Genomic DNA, 19,456 nt, shown 5'->3' on the forward strand with positions numbered 1-19,456 from the left:
CAAAAATGACCCATCACGGCAGAAGTTTTGTTTGAATGGCGTACAATTGAAAACCAGACATTTAAGTTAGCTTAATTTTCATTGCGCATAGAAACTACACTGTTGACAGGTAGATGAGGGGAGGAGGGCTCTGGTCACAGGCAAAGTGTGCACACAACTTCAGTTCAAACTCAAAGTCCTTTATGTCCCTTTGCATGTCACATATGATGCCCTCCTGTCTTGTCACACTCAACTGGAAGGCACTGAAAGTCTCTTGACCCTAGAGCATTCCTCGAGCCAAACTGCTGGGAGTCCAGCTGGACTGTGGACCCTTACCCGAGCCTCCAGGGAATTCCACTGCGGCCCCTGGCAGCCACCCAAGTGCACTATACACAAGGATGAAGGCGAAAGGCAGATTAGCTGTTTAAACAGCCCTATTAACAAGTTAAAAACCTTGCCCCACCTCACCATATTGATGATGTTCAGAGGAAAATCCCACAACTCCTACTCTGGCTGTTTGGCAGTGAAGGGTCTGAAGGCTTTCATTGTGTGTTCTGCACATGGTCAACTTATTTTAAAAATATTTTATTTATTTATGGAGATATGATAGAGATAGAGAGTATGGGTACACCAGAACTGCCTAATGCTGCAAACAAACTCCTAATATGTGTCCCACTTTGTGTGACTGGCCTTATATTAAACCTGGGCCATCAGGCTTCGCAAGCAAACACTGAGCCATCTTCCCAGTCCTGCACATGGAGTAAACATTGAATACACTGCTGATGCTACTACCATTGTTAAAGTGTAGGTTTCTTCAGTGGACCAGACCAAAAGGCTCAATTGGAAGGTGTGGTTCTGATTTGCTACTGTCTGCCTCTACCTCTTACAATTTGTTAGGATAGCTGAGTATATCACAAATGGATTCTAGTTCTGGAGATAGCTGCAATATTTCTATAAGATAAATAGATACAAATTCTCTTCCCTTACCCCTAGTATCATATCAATCCATTCATGTGTTCTCATTGTTTTTTTTTTTTTTATCTCCTAATACATATTGGAAATATCTACCATAGAATGTTATCTATGACCTTCCTAGCTCAAGCTACAATTTTTTATCCAGAGTACTATGATATTATTTTTTAATCAGATTTATTAAGGCACAACAATCAAGAAAATTGTTTTAAAGCATTTAACTAATTTTAGTATATATATCCAGTTGAGTAACCACAACTTTAGTAAAAATATCAACTATTCCCATCGCTCCAAAATGTTCCCCAGCACATCCTTGAGGCCAATCCACTTTCCAGCTCTGGCCCCTGGCAATCACTGATGTGGCCTCTGTCCCTACAGGTTTGCTTTGTCCATGGAAAGGCAACCACACAACTCATTGATCAGAAGCTCAAGCCGTTTTCTTTTCTGTGTAATCATCCTACTAAGCACGCTTACCTTTGTGTGTGAGGAAACAAGTCAGTGACCATTTATTCTCATTTAGTGGCTATAATGATGGAAATTACTCAGCCATTCAGGGTGATGCACAGTTGTTTTCATTTCTCCTGGATAAATACACAAGAGATTGACTACTGGGTCTTATGATAAAAGTTGTCTACTACATAGGAGCCCCATCAGAAATCTGTGAAAATCTCTATTTAAGTATATAAATACAATAGTCATTTGAGTGTGAGTAGAATCATGTCATTTTGGTATTATTTTGAAATTCTCTAATAACTAATTTTTGAAATCTATTATGTATTTATTTGGTATTTATATCTTTTTCAATTGTGAGGTGTTTGCTTATATTGTCTTACTTAGATATAATAGTTCTCAATTTCTCCATAGAAGTCTATTATCTGACATGTGTTTTGCATGAATTTCCTATAGTCTAAGGCATGCCTTTTCATATTCTTAGCAGTGTCTTTAAAAAACCAAAAATTCTTCAGCATAATAAAGTCCATCTTAATTAATTTTTAAATCATATTTATGTCTTATCTGAAGTATCTTTAACTCTCAGAAGACCACATATATGTCCTCCATTCCAGTTACCTTTAATCTAAAAGTCTATGGGTTTAGATTTTATATCTGTAATGTCCATTTTGCATTCATTTATGCCTTACAATATGGTATGAACTTGTTCTTTTGCTTAAGTTTTGAATATGGATTTCAAATTCATTTCAACACAATTTCTTAAACAGTTTTCCAAAACAACAATCAGCAACAATGTGTACATATGTATTTCTGACACTTGTTTTATTTTTCCATATTTCTGTACTTTCATTAATACCATATTAGCTTGACAATTGCTAGTCTTTAAATTAGTTTAAATGAATACTCTAATTTTGCTTTCTGTTTTAGAATTACTTTAGTTATTTAGGTTTATGTTTTCTTTTAGAAGAAGCCTACATCTTTAAAAAAAACACTTTTTGGAACTTGTGTTAGACTATATAGAATCTGTAGATGAACTTAGGAAGAACTTATGTTTTAAGCATATTGATCTTCACAGCAAATGTAATTTATAAATATTGCATTTGAAAATATATCTCTGCATTTTCTTCTTTATATTAAGTATTATTTCTAAGTGCTAATTTCCAAGGTTCTTAGTAAAAACATGAAAATATTATTTTTTAACTACTTACGGCCCTACAAACTTGGTAGATTCATTCATGTGCATTCTAGTAGCTGTGGAGAATATCCTTTTGGAATTTCTGCATAGACATGCCATCTGTGAATATGAGAAGTAGTGCTTCTTTCTTTCTAGTCTGTATGTATTTCATACCTTGCCCTGTCTTCTTACACGAGTGAGGAACTGCAATACAGAGCGCAGTAGAAGTGGGCAGTTATGCACTTCATTCTACCTAGGCCTCAATGTTCTGTCCCCACCACCCTACAGCAAACTACCTGCTTTCTCCTTCAAACCACCAAAATAACCTGACACTTCTCCCTGTGTTTCTTCTTGTGACCACTTTTCCCCAACCTCCATGCCTGCACTGGAACGCTATTCCAACCCAGAGGCTTGACCGCTCAACACTTCCCTGGGCCTTGTTTGTACTTCAGGTTATATTGCAAAAGTTGTAAATTAAATCCCGTCATTTCCAACTACGTAGTCAAAACTGGAGGACATGGGTGAGTGAAGTAAGATGAGAAGTGCTTGTCTCGCTTGTGAAAGCTCAAAGACTGTGGACCTGACAATAGAGTGGTGGTGGCCAGAGCCTGGAACAGGCAGTACATACAGGGAAGCGAGGTAATGCATCCAAAACAAACAGAAGGACCAATTTCGGTGTTTTGAAGCACAGCAGGTGACTTCTCAATGAAGACACAAAAGAGAAGGGATGGAGGGCTCTAGATATGAAGAAGTGGCAAGAAAAGGGAGATGAGTTTCTGTGATTCAATCAATGCTTTTACTTTCTCATTAGCATGTGCAATTAATTCATGTTAATCAAAAATTGAAAAAGACAAAGTGAGTAATCTATAAAACCATTTGTGATGATGCCCTAACCCCTCTGCCCAGGTCTGCTGCTTACTGCCCACAGCCTGACTCTCATGTTTCCACCCCAGGGCAAGGCTTCCTCTCCCCTTCATGTTCCGTTCCTCCTGTAGGTCTTTGCACAGATTGGTGCCTTTGTAAGAATTTATCCGTCATTTATATTATACTAGCCCCAGCTTACTCTTAGGTCTTTACTGAAACACAACTTCTTTCCTCAAACTATGTCCTAACTCTGCAACATCAAGTCAAGTGTCATCTCCTCTCTACTCCCAGTGAACCATTATCAATGTATGTATAGTATTGAACTTACACATTTTTGTAATTTTCTCCATTGCATTGTACTTTGTGAATTCTAAAATAATTATTCAAGAAGATAAATATCTCCTAGCTTGTGGACTACCTCTTCCCTAGAACTGCTTATTCTTTTTAGAAGGAGAACATTATTTAATTAAAAAAAGTTAGAAATCTTCTTGCCTAAAGTAACTGATTCTAATGTTCCAGATATTAAAATTTATAGTACTTTATTGGAAAGAGAGTTTGTTTATGATAAATGCTGAATTTTTGTAAGTTGGACAGTGGCCATGCATCAAGAAATAAGATGCTACTATCACAGTGGTGGTTAGGCACCCTAGCATATGTTCCATAAGAAATTATGTGAAGCATCAGATTCAATATAGCTACATATTAGCCATTTACAATAAGCAACAGAGCCATGAATGCAGTGCAGAACAGCATCATTAATTATGACAGTAGCCACATTGCACAGGGCTCATTCTTTTGTCTTTTGTGGCACCCTGCCTTCAGGCAGAAATACAGAAGTAGAATCAATATTATCCTGGGCACAGTGATGGAGATATATATAGGAACTTGAAGTTAGTGTCTCTTTTAATACTGTTTGTTCATATTAGCCTTGCAATCTTATGCTTAGTACAGGTTAAAAACACAATCCCACCCACCACTGGGCCAGGGGAACTGTATACATGTTTAAACCCTGGAAAGGTGACGAGTAGGGAACTGTGTATTCTGTCTCCTGGGGGACCTACTTCCCAGCTGTACCAAATCCCACTGAAAGGACACACAGGTATGCCTGCTTGCCATTGCAGTATCAACTCATTTCTGAGTACTTCTTGTTTGTTTAGAAGTGTAAAGATGTTTAAATTTTGGCATTAAATTAGTTCGCTAGCAGAAAACATTTCTTAGCCAGTGCATCAGGTGCTAGGAAAGTCAACACAGCACACAAAAACATGCTTCCTGTGATGTTGTGTACTAAACCTCAGTTTACCTTAATTAATGAGCTAGGAGAGTCAACACAGCACACAAGAACATGCTTCCCGTGATCTTGTGCAATGTTCGTAATCTAACTAAACCTCAGTATACCTTAATTAATGAGCTTTATATTATAGAGTGTCTCACGGGTTGGGCAGTGGTAGGCATCAGTATGGACTCAATGAATTCAAACTGGTTTCATAGGAGCAGGAATGCTGCCAAGTTAGAGAACAAAGAATGGAACTTCCAGGCTCAAGCTTGTCATACTGTGAAAGTCACAGCTGTGGAGGACCAAGCCCAACGAGAGAGAAGCGCTGTCTATGGCTACTTTGGCGACAGTGTGACAAAATTCCTGATTTATTTTGGCTCTGGGTTTTAGTGTATCACATGGGGAAAGGCATGACCCAAGAGTATATACCCTTGGGGCTGGCGATATGGCTTTAGCAGTTAAGGTGTTTGCCTGCAAAGCCAAAGAACTTGGTTCGATTACTCAGGACCCACGTAAGCCAGATACACAAGGTGGCGCATGCATCTGGAGTTTGTTTGCAGTGGCTAGAAGCCCTGGTGCACCCACTCTCTCTCTCGACTAAGTAAATAAAAATAAAAATTTTAAATAAAAAAGAGTTTTTACTCAAGCTGTTCACAATGTGTCAGACTAGGAAGAAGACATGAAATCAGAGGCCAGGGTCAGGATGCAGTACCCAAAGGCACATCCACAGTAACCCACTTCTGCCAGCTACAGTCCACTTCCTAAACAAGTTTCACCGACTGGTAAACTAGTATTCAAAGTATGAGACATTGAGGGAAATTTCAGATTCAAACTGTAAAAGACAGTGGCCTAAGGATGCTCCCAGCTGTTGCCAGCCTGGAAGTGAACTAAAAACATTAGGAAAGGATTCTGAAAGTATATTGTACCTGAATCATATCTTTTAAAAATTACTTCTAAGTGAATAGGTAAATAATGTGAATGTTCTGTGTGTGCAGGTAAAGGTACTCCAGTAGAGAGCAGTGTCAGCAAGGTCCAGAGACATAAAAACATCCATGAATAATTCAGTAAGGATGAATCAGAGAATACACAGGCATCAGTCATAAGACTTGTATTGTAAATATAAACCTGAATCCAGGTAGTAAATATCTTTGTATATGTTAGAGTCTCCATATAGACTCCATCATGGATGGATGGATGGATTCATGGGTGTATGGATGGATAAGAGATGGATAGATTATAGATACATACACTGATAGAAGTGGTTTGATACAGATAATCAATCATAGACAATATATTATGAGAAATGTCTCGCATATTTCTGCATTCTGACATGCTCCACAATATGCCATCTGCAATCCAGAGAGGCAGAAGCACTAGGTATGTAAGCCAGTGTGCACTTCGGCCCCGCGGAGCACCGCAGGTAGTGGGAGCAGCACCAGAGTGCACGAGCGCCCGCGAATGTGACACTCCCCTGCCCAAGGGCACTCCACCACAAAGCCTCAGCTACAGAGGGTGGTCTGCCTTCCCTGCCCTTCTCCTGTCTTTGCATTCTTTTGGAACCCTCAAAGACTAAATGATTCCTGCTTGAAATGTTGAGTCCAGATCCTCTCTATCTGGTTGGCGTTCAACAAATCAGATTAAGGTATAACCGACCTTATAGGGCTTTTGCATATCAACAGGGGAAGTCACTGCAAAATTTTAAGAAGAAATTCAATTATCTATTGCGGTAGTAGAGTGATGTGTGTGTGTGTACATTCCATGCATGTGCAGAGGTCATAGGACCATTTCCAGTGATCCTTGCTTGAGACAAGATCGCTATTCACTACTGCATTATCCAGGCTACCTGTCCAAGAAATTTAACTTCTTGGAGATCTGTCTCTGCCTCTCATCTCACCGTAAGTGCAGTGGGCTTACAGGCACCTACACCACCACCCATGTTATGTGGGTTCTGGGGAGCCCAGCTTATGTACTCGAACTTTACAGCCACATACTTTATCCATCTCCCAGACCTAGAATGTTCTTCCTTGTTACAAAGGCTGGATTCAGGAAGTTCAAACTCAGTGATTTAGAGACTAGTACCTTTATTAGCAATGTCTAAGGCAACCTGAGAAGTGACACTTAAAGAGAAAGTAGGGGTTGGCTTTGAATGATTGAATAGAATTTCCCAGGAGATTAAAGTAGGGAGACAAGGGAAGGAGCAGAAAGTGAAGGGCTCCCTTACATTTCTGGTTTACCCAGGAGAACAGTGGATACATAAACAGGACCAGATTCATAAGAAAAGTGACAAGATTAAAAAAAAAAGAGGGAGCCAAAGTGCAGAGCCAAGGGGAGAGAGAGAGAAAAAAAAAAAAGAGAGGGAGGGAGAATAAGCAAGATGAAGATGGAGCTGGAAAAATCTGGCAAGCAAGAGCTGTCTTTGGATGCATTTCAGAGAGAGGAATCAACACCTGCTTCCCAAGTTTAATTTCTCCCCTGGGCTCATCTCCTCTGATGCATCATGAGAAGAAAGCCAGGGTAAACTAATTTGCCAATATGTACCTTCTCCAACCATACCCCTTACACCAGTTACATAGTCTTGTGAGCCACTCTCAGATCACAGATGGAGGCCAAGGAAGATAGTCCCTTCTGTCCCTTTCTTTCCCTTAGTGATGCCAGCTTGTTCACAGGGAGACTCAACTCTGTCCTGGAGTCCTTAGTGCCAAGTTCTAACAAAGCCTGGGGTGTGTCAGCAAATTAAGACTCTCTGCCAATCTAGTGTAGCCAGATTTTGCTGAAGCTTCCTGCTAAGGCTTTAATTCAGAGCTGTGAACTGGAAGTCCAAGAGCCAGTCATAGCTTGTATGCCTCTTGGGTCTCGCATGGGGATTTAGAAGCTGTGAATTATAGTGTACTTAGAGACACAATTCTCCATGAGCTTCATGTACAGAGTCATCGGAGTTTCTTGCTCCTCCTCAGCAGTAATTATGTTCTCATTGCTACAGGGTTGGGATCCTGAGACATGCTGAGTAGAATAATCTCAGCGTGCATAAGCACTTTGTGATGGGGACAAGCAGGACATGGGAGTGGCTAAGTGGGGATGTTTGCTGGGCTAGTCCTTACCACATGTTACCAATGAAAGAGAGTCAGCTGCCACTGTATAGCTCACCAGGAAGACTGTAGCGGCCCAATAGATGGTGATATCTCTAAGACTGTAGCTGATACTAGCATTCTGATACTTCATTATGCTGACAAAGACTGCAATGAGAACAGACAACGGTGCTCATCAATCTATCCTCTGACAGTCTTTAATGAGAATGGGATGTGGTTTTAAAAATTAAGGCCTTCTTAGTATGGTTTCAAGATTGCAATCTCATGCCCTCTCTCCAATTCTGTACACCCCTGTAATGCATCACTGAAGAGTGTCACTGTATCCTAGCCCTCACACGGATGGTAGAACACATTTGTTTAGACCACAGCCTGGCTTATGATAAACAATGGATGGTGATCAGCTGTGCTTTTAGGAAATATATGCACAATCAAAGTTGAAAGAAAATAGTGATTTTTATCTTGGTCAATACTTACAAGGAATTTTTACTTTTTACTCCTCCTTCTAATGTGAACACCTGTTTCCTTTTACAAAATCAAGGAATGTTTACTTTAGGAATTCAGAATCCAGTACATCAACAAAGAATAGATAGCTAAGTTTATCCTGGGGAGCTGCACATGGTGTTCTGCCAAGTGGCCACCTTGCACCGTGAGCTGGAACTGGTGGTAAATGAGATGAAGCATACCCTTGAAATCTGTAGAAATCAGTGGAGAATATCATCTGACATGCACACCCAGAGAGAATCTCAGAATGATCCAAGACCCCCAATAGTATAAATAGAGCAGGAAGCATACATCTAGCCAGGCATGGTGGTGCACGCCTTTAACCCCAGCACTTGGGAGGCAGAGGTAGGAGGATCATCATGAGTTCAAGGCCACCTTGAGACTACACAGTGAATTCCAGGTCAGCCTGGACTAGAGAATGACACTACCTTGAAAAAGAAAGAAAGAAAGAAAGAAAGAAGGAAAGAAAGAAAGAAAGAAAGAAAGAAAGAAAGAAAGAAAGAAAGAAAGAAGGAAAGAAAGAAAAAAAAGGAAGGAAGGAAGGAAGGAAGGAAGGAAGGAAGGAAGGAAGGAAGGAAGGAAAGAAGGAAGGAAGGAAGGAAGGAAGGAAGGGGGAGGGAAGGAAGGAAGGAAGGAAAGAAAGAAAGCACACACCTTGCTCTCCAGGCTCAGCAGAAAGAGTGTCGCTGCAGGTCTTAGATTTGCAGGGATGATGATAGCACCAGCAGGCCGCTGACGTTTGTCGGGAGTCATCCAGCAGCATACCAGGTGCCTCCTGTGGACTAGTCCTCCTAGAAGTGTGTGGATCAGGCTTTGCTAGGATAAGACACGTGTCTCGTGTCACATGTTAGAGAGGCTGCAGTGGAGGCCTAGCCATCTGGCTCTCTGTGCCCAAGCTGGTGATCCTCAGTGTTTCCTGGGTCTTCCCTGTAATATTTTATATTTCACAAAATTATTACACACAGAAGCAAATTGGTTTAATTTGATCTCCCGGAAAGTTCAGAACAAAGCTAAAATGGAAACCAGGTCTCCATATTTCCCTGTGAAGGCATCTCTTCCTGTTCCTTGAAACTTCTGTTGATGAGAGCCCTTCACCAAATGCCTTGAACAATGATTGCATCAGTTTCCTGAAAATTGACAAGTATTTACCTAGTTATCTTGCATTTTAATATTAAACTAGACATTATATCAATTCTATAGTGTTTCTTTTCAAAAATATATCCTTTTTATTTTTATTTATTTAGTTGCTAGAGAAAGAGAGATAGAGAGAATGGGCATGCCAGACCCTCTAGCCATGGCAAATAACTCCAGACACATGTACCACCATGTGAATCTGGCTTACATAGGTACTGGAGAGTTGAACATGAGTCCTTAGGCTTTGCAGGCAAGCACTTTAACCACTAAGCAATCTCTCCAGCCCCTATAGTGTTTCTTGATGCTAGGCTTTGTGCTTCATTCTGAAAGCATAAAATGAGATTGATAGTCATTGGCATTAACTCATATTTCATTCATTCAATTAATATTTACTGAGTTCAATATAACAGAAACTATAATATTCCCAATTATATAATATTTTGGCCTTCACACCTTTATCCAGTTCATACTATTTAAAGACTTAGTCATCATTGCCAGGTGCTGTGTTAGACAGTCATGAAAAGACACAGTCGTCGACCTCAGGGAGCTTATGATCTTCTATACACAGAAGCAAGCAAGTACGAAGTCAATTAAGAATGACACAGTATGGCCTGTCACAGGGTGGGGTGCCATGGGCATATGTAAAAAGGCTTCCAAGAGGGTTAATCTAAGCTAAGACCTATTCAACAACACATGTGATGAGAGAAATGAGAAGGCAAAAGGAATCACATGTCAGAATTTAAAATTGAATCATAAAAGCATTGAACCACCCAGTCAGTCTCTTCTTATTTAGCCATTCATTTACCAAATTTTATTAGAGATGGCAACAGCAGAGTTTTCAGTAAGCCTATTATGGCTCAGATGTAGAAGATTCAACAGCTTTGCTACATGAATACTGTTGAATCAGAGATCTCTTTTGTGGCTCTTTGGCCTGCGTAATTAGAGAGAATCCAGTGACAATCTAGATCCATATCTTCTCCGGGCGGAATTTATCAACAATGAGAAATATGATTGCCCGTTGGTTATATAGAACCTTGAACCTGACTTTCAAAATTGTGTTTAACTCTCATTATTTAGGATAACAGGAGTAAAGTACAACTACGTTCTAGAATGGTGGTATTCAACCCTTAAGCCACTAAGCATGGCTATTTAAATTTAAATTATATTGACTGAAACAAACAAAATTACAACTTTTACTTCCCCGAAACATGGTCTCCTTTTGCAGCCCAGTGGCCTTCTGCCTGCACACTGAGCAGCGTAAGGTGGCGTTTGTGTCCCTGCAGAAAGCCCTATGAGAGCTCTGCTAGATGCTCACTTATGTGCCAGTAAACTATAATCATCTCAGGATAGTCTTTTAAAATAATTGCTCAATGAATAATTGTTACTGTTCTGAAGTCAGGGCTTATTCTCTTTCTCTAATGGTGAAGTTTTCTTCGTAAAAGTAGATACCAGCATTCATATAAATCATTTAACATATTTTGAATAATCAAGAAAAAGATTTGATGAATGGCCTGACCCCATCATTCCTGGTCTGTAATGCCAGAAAATGCCACAGTTCGTAAAGTGGATGGACACAAGGCAGGTCTGACAAAGCAATCTCATTCAGCACTCACTCTGCTTCATCCACACAGGTGAGACGCGGCAACGCTGCCTGGCAGCTCCCGCCTCACTTTACCCTTGTTAGCTGTAAGCCTGAATTGAAAGCTTGCCTTTCTTACACTGCTTCTGGTCAGGTATTTTGTCCCAGCATTGAGAAAGTAACTGGTACAAATGAGCCTCAGGCTAACGCACTGCATGGACTGTCCCCTTCAGCCACCAGGAGACCTAGAGTCAGTATTGCTGTGCTCTCTGCACTGGGCTGTGTCTTCAGCATTACTTAAGGGTCCTCAGATAACATAATAGAGTTAGACGACTGACCAGCAGGTGTCTGTTTACTTGATGGCTCATTGATTTATTTGATTCTCACTTGATTTAATTAGAATAATCCAGAATGACCAATGAAAGGAGTCCAGCATTCCTCACTTTTTGTGTAAAATGCAAAGAATAATGCCTTTGATAAGTGAGAACACAAACAATGAGGAATGGCTCTTCTTGCCCCTTGAACTAATACAATCTTTACTGGTGCAGAAATAATTATCAGCATCTTGCACACTTGCTACTGACAACATAAATTGAAAACAGCTGTTTAAAAAAGTTTATCATTATGTATCAAAGTCTTTAAGAATGTATGTCCTTTGAAATATTATTTTCACCCCTTAATATACCATAAATGCCTAGCCAATGAAATAAGGAAATACACTTCAAAATATTACTTGAAGTATTTCAAATAACTTAAAATTGAGAAGTGATTAAGTAAATCACACTAAATGCAGTCATTAAAATATGTTAACACAGGTTTAATAACATGAGAAAATGTTTAATTGCTTAAATTAATGCTTTAATTTAGTAAAAAGAAATTGCATAACTAGATATCAATGGAAGCTCAATGAGATAAAGGAAACAGTAGAAATTCTCAAACTATCTTAACAAACATTGCTCTGAATGATAACATCTTATTCTTTCTAATTTTCTTAATTTTCTTTTTCAACAAAGAAAAAGTGTTAATTTTATAATTGACAAAACTAGGCAGTAATTCAGAATAATCCTTGTAGTAATAACATTTTTAAGGTTACATTATACTCACACACATATATCTTTGCTAGGAGCTGGAGAGATGGCTTAGCAATTAAGGCACTTGCCTGCAATGCCTAAGGACTCATGTTCACCTCTCCAGATCCCACGCAAGCCAGACACAAGTGAGGTGAGGCAAGTGCAAAGTCACACATGTCCACAAGGTAGCACAAGCATCTGGAGTTTGATTGTAGTGGCTGAGGCCCTGGCATACCAATTCCCCCCCCCCTCTCTTTCTCTCTCTCTCTTTCTCTCTCAAATAAAAAATTAAATAAGATAAAAATAAAACATGCAAGGACCCTTGTTAATTCCCCAGTATACACTTAAAGCCAGATGCACAAAGTAGCTCATGTGTCTGGAGTTTGTTTGCAGTGGCTAGACACCCTGGTGTACCCATTTTTCCTCTCCCTCTCTCTCCTTCCTTTCCCTCTCCATCTCCATTTTTTTCACTCTTTCTTTCTCATAAATAAATAATAAATAAGTAAAACATTTATAAAGAAAAAAATGCTAGGTCTACTGAAAGTAGATGGGTAAACAGAATTCAATGAAAGTGAATTTTCATGTGAAAGAAGTGGTGGTTGTGAGTTCTAGCTCACAGGCCATTGAGATGTAGACAGGCTCTTATAGAACCATGACAAGAAGCCAGGAAGCACGTCAACCTGGAATTCTGTCCTGCCTGTAGGGAACAGCCATTTTCACAAGAAATAATTATCAGAACAACACAGGTTATTTACAGGGTATGTTCATTGTGGCATGCGTTGAAAGGAGCATGAGCTCTGGAATAAAAAGCTCTATCCACTCTGAGCTATTATCAAAATGTAAAGGAAATAGAGTGACATCATGCTGGTACAAGACTGCCCACTTGGAATAGATGCTGAGAGGCCTTGAAGGGTTTATATATGCATGGGCGTACGATGCCTGATACAAACATATCTAATAAAGAAGTTATAAGCTTAGCTTCCAAAAGGGCATAAAAATCACAGAGAAATACTAAGTGATAGAAGAACTTGCAGTGTCTTTGAGAATGAAGGAGCTATTCTTAGTTCTGGCTTGGGTTGTCACTCAGGAGTTAGGGAGCTGGTTGTTCACAGCTATACAAAATTTCTACTTAGTTTGTGGCTTCCAGGTTCCTCTCTTATAAAGTGGACAAAGTAAATCCATACACCATAAGGGCAAAGTTTAAGAAGATTTTATTATATAGTTTAAGAGAAGGAAAGATGCAGAGCTCCTACTGTAAGACTAAAGGGTGTCCCCAGAAGTAGGAAACCTTGTTTGGTGCCACTGATTGAAGTATTTTGGGAAAATGTCCTGAATTAGTGCTAAGCAGGTCAGTCAAGCCCCTATGAAAAGTGTCCGTGCATTTCTTGGAAGAGGGTTTGGCATTTCTGGCCTCCCACAGTGTTGAGACTGCGGGGACTGCTTTAGGGAAAAAGATACAAGGAAAAAGCCCTGTGCTATGCCATATGCTGTGGCCCCTAGTCGTCTTATTCACGTTCTTCAGTCAGGTTTCAGAGGAAACAAGGTCCCTCCTTACAGGTCCAAGGGCATTCTTCACACTTCCCCTTTCTCCATGCAAACGCACTCAGTGAAAAGAGCAATAACCCAGCTTTCAAAAGGCCTAAAGGTCACTGATTGAAAATCAGAAAAACACCAAGCAATCAGGAATCTATAATGAGGTCCAAAAGATCCCAGCACCGTGGTGTGGAGCTTGAGGTGAGCAATATTCAGAAACACCGCTCACTGTGGGATCAGGGTGTCCTGGCATTGCGTGTCCAGCATCAGCTGATATAATGGACATCAGCTGTCCTCAAACAAGTTGCAAGAGGGTCGCGGTTGATCTTTAATCAGTGCTAAAATTAAAAATCTCAATATCCATATAGTAGTAATAATGGGTATGCTTAAAAAAGAGTCTAGTGGGGGGCTGGAGAGATGGCTTAGCAGTTAAGCACTTGCCTGTGAAGCCTAAGGACCCCGGTACGAGGCTCAGTTCCCCAGGTCCCACGTTAGCCAGATGCACAAGGGGGTGCACGCATCTGGAGTTCGTTTGCAGAGGCTGGAAGCCCTGGCGCGCCCATTCTCTCTCTCTCTCCCTCTGTCTTTCTCTCTGTGTCTGTCGCTCTCAAATAAATAAATAAATAATTAAAAAAAAAAAGAGTCTAGTGGTGTCTACCCATGCCTTGCTACACAGCGTAGAAACACGTTAGCCTTGGATGGTGAGATTGTACAGTACTTCTTCCATGCTCCTTCCAGTCTACCTGATTGTTGATGACAGTTTTTCTCAACCTATCTTTCTGGAAAGAAGTAAACTTCCCCCACTCTGGTTCACAGCGGCAGCAGCGGCAGACATGGCATACCACCACATCAGGCCTCCCGTCGGGTCCTCCATTCCCAAGCCCATCTCGTCTCTGCTGATGCGAGGGTGGAACGCGTGTCCTGAAGTGAGTGATTCTTTTCTCATGAAATATATCATGGATAAAATCTACCACAAATAGGTTAACTCCAAAGTCTATTTTCAGTGTTTGTTTTCAGGCCATCAGGATGGGAAGACTGATTTCCCTTCTGCTCTTTAGTCTTTAATTGCCCCAGGAAGTCTGAGCATCTCATATTTCTTGGCTGCTGCTCTCTGATTTTGAAATGCTTCTCACATCTGCTTAGCAAAAGAGAGACCTGGGTCTGACAGGAGGACTCACAGCCTTATCTCAGCTGCATTTTATTAGTTATGTCTGGGCCACATTCAGTCATTTTCGGAGTAGAGAACTTTGGCACAGGATGGACGCATGTTGTCTTTTGGCATCAGGCCAGCCTTCAGGAGAGACCAGAGGCAAAGGTCTTTAGGAGCAGGGGCTGCGCAGGGAACAGAGACTCGATTCCCCCATCCTTCTCGAGCTCAAAGTGGCTGTCAGTGTGGGTAGCAGCATAGGCCCTAAGTTCAAACCACCATGTAGGAGAGCAGATGTGAAGTGTGATGGAGAAGACATGTTAAACGTGTCCACGCAGTGAGAGTCAAGGGTCACATAATTCCAGCTTGAATCCACGTAGGAGAGCAGACGTGAAGTGTGATGGTGAATACATGTTAAACATGTCCACACAGTGAGTCAAGGGTCACATAATTCCAACCTGAATCCACATAGGAGAGCAGACATGAAGTGTTTGATGGTGAAGACATATTAAACATGTCGACGCAGTGAGAGTTGAGGGTCACGTAATTCTAGCTTGAATCTCAGCACTTCTGGCAATAAATGGTTCTTCTTAGATGTACCAGAGAAGTTAATGTTTCTGGTGTTTTCCTAGAGATTGGCAGAAAAATTTCATAACTTCACTCTGCCATCTAGAGATGCTAGTGTCTAAAAACCAATTACTGGTACACTTAATTATGTCCTGAAATCCTTGTGTTTTCTTTCTTTTTTTTTTCTTCTAGGACTTTACAATTTTCTTTTATTCATTTGTTCCGTACAACATACATTTTCCTCTAATCAGTTACTGTAACAAGTCACATTTACAGTATTTGAACGTTAAAGTATTTTTGCATTACTGGTGCATACACATTGTTTGGTCATGATAAGCATTTACTAATAGAATGAGCCTTGCACTGGAAAGTTGCATTAGAAAGAAATTGGCATTGGAAAAGCACAATTCTGTTGTGCTTAGAGCATCAACAAACATGGCTGCGCAAGCGTTTCTATGGTAAAGTGCAGAATCTTTCGTGTATACACCCGGGAGTGGTATAGTTGTAGCTCTGATTTTAGAGTTTTGAGAAACTGCCATACTGATCTCCATAGCGATTTCAACAATTTATACTCCCACCAACAATGAACAAGATTTTCTCTTCCCAACAGCCTAGCTAGCATTTGTTGTCCTTTGTTTCCTTGGGTAGCTATTCTGCTAGGGTGAAATAGACTCAGAGTAGTTTTAATTTGCATTTCTCTGATGTCTAAAGATGTTGAATGCTTTTTTATAGTTCTGTTTCATAACCTACTTTTTGAATGGATTGTTCATTTTCTTGGTATTTTTTTTTTTATAAAAAGAAAGTCGTGTGGATATATCATATGTTAGTACCATCATTTGCCTCCTCCCTGTCCCCATTCTGCTGAGGGGACTCCTCAGTGGGATTGTTGATGTTCCCCCTAGATTTGAAAGTTATGAGATGTGAGAGCATCAGTCAGCCATGGGGGGCAGTGCCTCTGGACATTCCCTTCCACTCTGTGGCTCTTGCATTCTTTCTGCCCCCTCTTCCACAAAACCCTTGTGCATCGACCTTAGGCCATTGGTTTCCCTGTGAATGGAGGGCAGTGTTCTCCACATCCTGCTGGAGATCCTTAGATGTAAATTCCTGATGACTCTTACATGTTGACTCCTATCCATCCTGTGATTTGTTGCCTTGGTTTTTACTTCTTTCTAAACACTTTCTCCTTTACAAATATCTGATAAAGGAAGTTTGTTTCTATTTCAGAAAGTATCTCACCAAAAGAGCAGTAGAATAAGCCCTACTTTAAACATTTGTAAAAAGAAAGTGAGTTCTTTTTATAAACATTCTTTCTATTTATTTTTTTCTCTTTTATTTTTTTATTTTTTTGGTTTTTAGAGGTAGGGTCTCACTGTAGCCCAGGCTGACCTGGAATTCACTACAGAGTCTCAGGGTGGCCTCGAACTCACGACAATCCTCCCACCTCGGCCTCCTGAGTGCTGGGATTAAAGGCGTGCACCACCACGCCCGGCTTTCTATTTATTTTTGAGGCACAGTTTCACTCTATCCCATGCTGGTCTTGAACTCACTCTGTAGCCCAGGCCAGCCTCAAGCTCACGGTGGTCCTCCTGCATGAGCCTCCCTCATGCTGGCACTGAAGTCACGGTGGTCCTCCTGCATGAGCCTCCCTCATGCTGGCACTGAAGTCACGGTGGTCCTCCTGCATGAGCCTCCCTCATGCTGGCACTGAAGTCACGGTGGTCCTCCTGCATGAGCCTCCCTCATGCTGGCACTGAAGTCACGGTGGTCCTCCTGCATGAGCCTCCCTCATGCTGGCACTGAAGTCACGGTGGTCCTCCTGCATGAGCCTCCCTCATGCTGGCACTGAAGTCACGGTGGTCCTCCTGCATGAGCCTCCCTCATGCTGGCACTGAAGTCACGGTGGTCCTCCTGCATGAGCCTCCCTCATGCTGGCACTGAAGTCACGGTGGTCCTCCTGCATGAGCCTCCCTCATGCTGGCACTGATGTCACGGTGGTCCTCCTGCATGAGCCTCCCTCATGCTGGCACTGATGTCACGGTGGTCCTCCTGCATGAGCCTCCCTCATGCTGGCACTGATGTCACGGTGGTCCTCCTGCATGAGCCTCCCTCATGCTGGCACTGAAGTCACGGTGGTCCTCCTGCATGAGCCTCCCTCATGCTGGCACTGATGTCACGGTGGTCCTCCTGCATGAGCCTCCCTCATGCTGGCACTGATGTCACGGTGGTCCTCCTGCATGAGCCTCCCTCATGCTGGCACTGATGTCACGGTGGTCCTCCTACATGAGCCTCCCTCATGCTGGCACTGAAGTCATGCCCTACCACTCAGCTTCTCCCACTCTTTTTCTAAAGGCAAACACAGACCAAATCAGAATGCAACCTCTCTTGAGTACACTTCTCTTGGAAGAAAAATGGATGTTCTTACAGGACATGGTGTGAGGATCTCAGAAAATAGCCTCATCTTCTCACCACTTACCTCATATACTGGCTGGAGACTTCTCAATACTTGACTCTTGACACTACAAAAGCAGAGGGAGTGCATGTGCACTTAGAACCATACCTAGCAGATGCTCACAGATATTTTTAGAATAAATGAGCAAACACCATGGTTGCTTGTCCACACCTCTATATTCACCTCTAGATTTTCATTTCTGGAGAATTTTACTTGAAAACTACATGACTTAAAATAGCTTGGAAAACCTTTTCTTGAGTTTAAACTTCAAACCTCAGGCATGCTTTCTGAAGATGAATTTGCCAAGCACCTAATCCAGAATTTGCTTCTTTCCAAGAAAGAGAGTTGAATCAAGTTTTAGCAGAAAGTAGCAACCAAGGGAACTCCGTTTTCTTTTTCTAATGGACTCATGACTTTAGATAAAGATCAGGTTATAGTTTTCTTCTGGAGATACAAGCAAGCATTAACAGTCTCTAAAAAGTTTTGGGGTACAATATAGGCATCAAGCAAAATGCTAGGAAATGAGAAACATAAAATGGAATAAGGGCATATGAAGGTAATCTTTTATTTTGTTTTGAGACAGGGTCTCCTGTAACTCATGCTGGCCTCAAACTCGTTGAGTATCCAAGGATAACTTTAAACTTATGTTCCTTCTGCCTCTGCCTCCCAAGTACTATGGTTAGCACATGACACTACACCAGGGCTTCTTGCCTGCTAGGCAAACAATCTGCGCATTGAACTTCATGATCATTCCAAGGGGATTTTATTAAAGAAAAACACATGAGGACCAGAATCCATTGCTTAGTGAACAAGCATCAAGTTCATGAGCCCAGAAAGTGAGCCCTGGTGATGAGGTTCAGGGGAAGTGCAGAAAGTGAGCCCTGGTGATGAGGTTCAGGGGAAGTGCAGAAAGTGAGCCCTGGTGATGAGGTTCAGGGGAAGTGCAGAAAGTGAGCCCTGGTGATGAGGATCAGGGGAAGTGCAGAAAGTGAGCCCTGGTGATGAGGCTCAGGGGAAGTGCAGAAAGTGAGCCCTGGTGATGAGGCTCAGGGGAAGTGCAGAAAGTGAGCCCTGGTGATGAGGTTCAGGGGAAGTGCAGAAAGTGAGCCCTGGTGATGAGGCTCAGGGGAAGTGCAGAAAGTGAGCCCTGGTGATGAGGTTCAGGGGAAGTGCAGAAAGTGAGCCCTGGTGATGAGGTTCAGGGGAAGTGCAGAAAGTGAGCCCTGGTGATGAGGCTCAGGGGAAGTGCAGAAAGTGAGCCCTGGTGATGAGGCTCAGGGGAAGTGCAGAAAGTGAGCCCTGGTGATGAGGTTCAGGGGAAGTGCAGAAAGTGAGCCTGGTGATGAGGCTCAGGGGAAGTGCAGAAAGTGAGCCCTTGTGATGAGGCTCAGGGAAGTGCAGAAAGTGAGCCCTGGTGATGAGGCTCAGGGGAAGTGCAGAAAGTGAGCCCTGGTGATGAGGCTCAGGGAAGTGCAGAAAGTGAGCCCTGGTGATGAGGCTCAGGGGAAGTGCAGAAAGTGAGCCCTGGTGATGAGGTTCAGGGGAAGTGCAGAAAGTGAGCCCTGGTGATGAGGTTCAGGGGAAGTGCAGAAAGTGAGCCCTGGTGATGAGGCTCAGGGGAAGTGCAGAAAGTGAGCCCTGGTGATGAGGTTCAGGGGAAGTGCAGAAAGTGAGCCCT

The 19,456-nt window shown here is 41.9% G+C and overlaps 1 protein-coding gene across 1 annotated transcript in view; it reads left to right on the plus strand.

Moving 5' to 3' along the window:
* The window catches only part of Tnni3k (TNNI3 interacting kinase), a 248,124-nt gene that overhangs the window by 160,328 nt on the left and 68,340 nt on the right, over window positions 1-19,456 (plus strand). Inside the window, exon 21 of the mRNA XM_004653621.2 lies at window positions 14,432-14,541. Within this exon, the coding sequence (XP_004653678.1) occupies window positions 14,432-14,541 (110 nt within the window). The remainder of the gene's footprint in view (window positions 1-14,431; window positions 14,542-19,456) is intronic.

The sequence above is a fragment of the Jaculus jaculus genome, chromosome 19 (assembly GCF_020740685.1).
Source record: "Jaculus jaculus isolate mJacJac1 chromosome 19, mJacJac1.mat.Y.cur, whole genome shotgun sequence".
Classification (NCBI taxonomy): Eukaryota; Metazoa; Chordata; class Mammalia; order Rodentia; family Dipodidae; genus Jaculus; species Jaculus jaculus.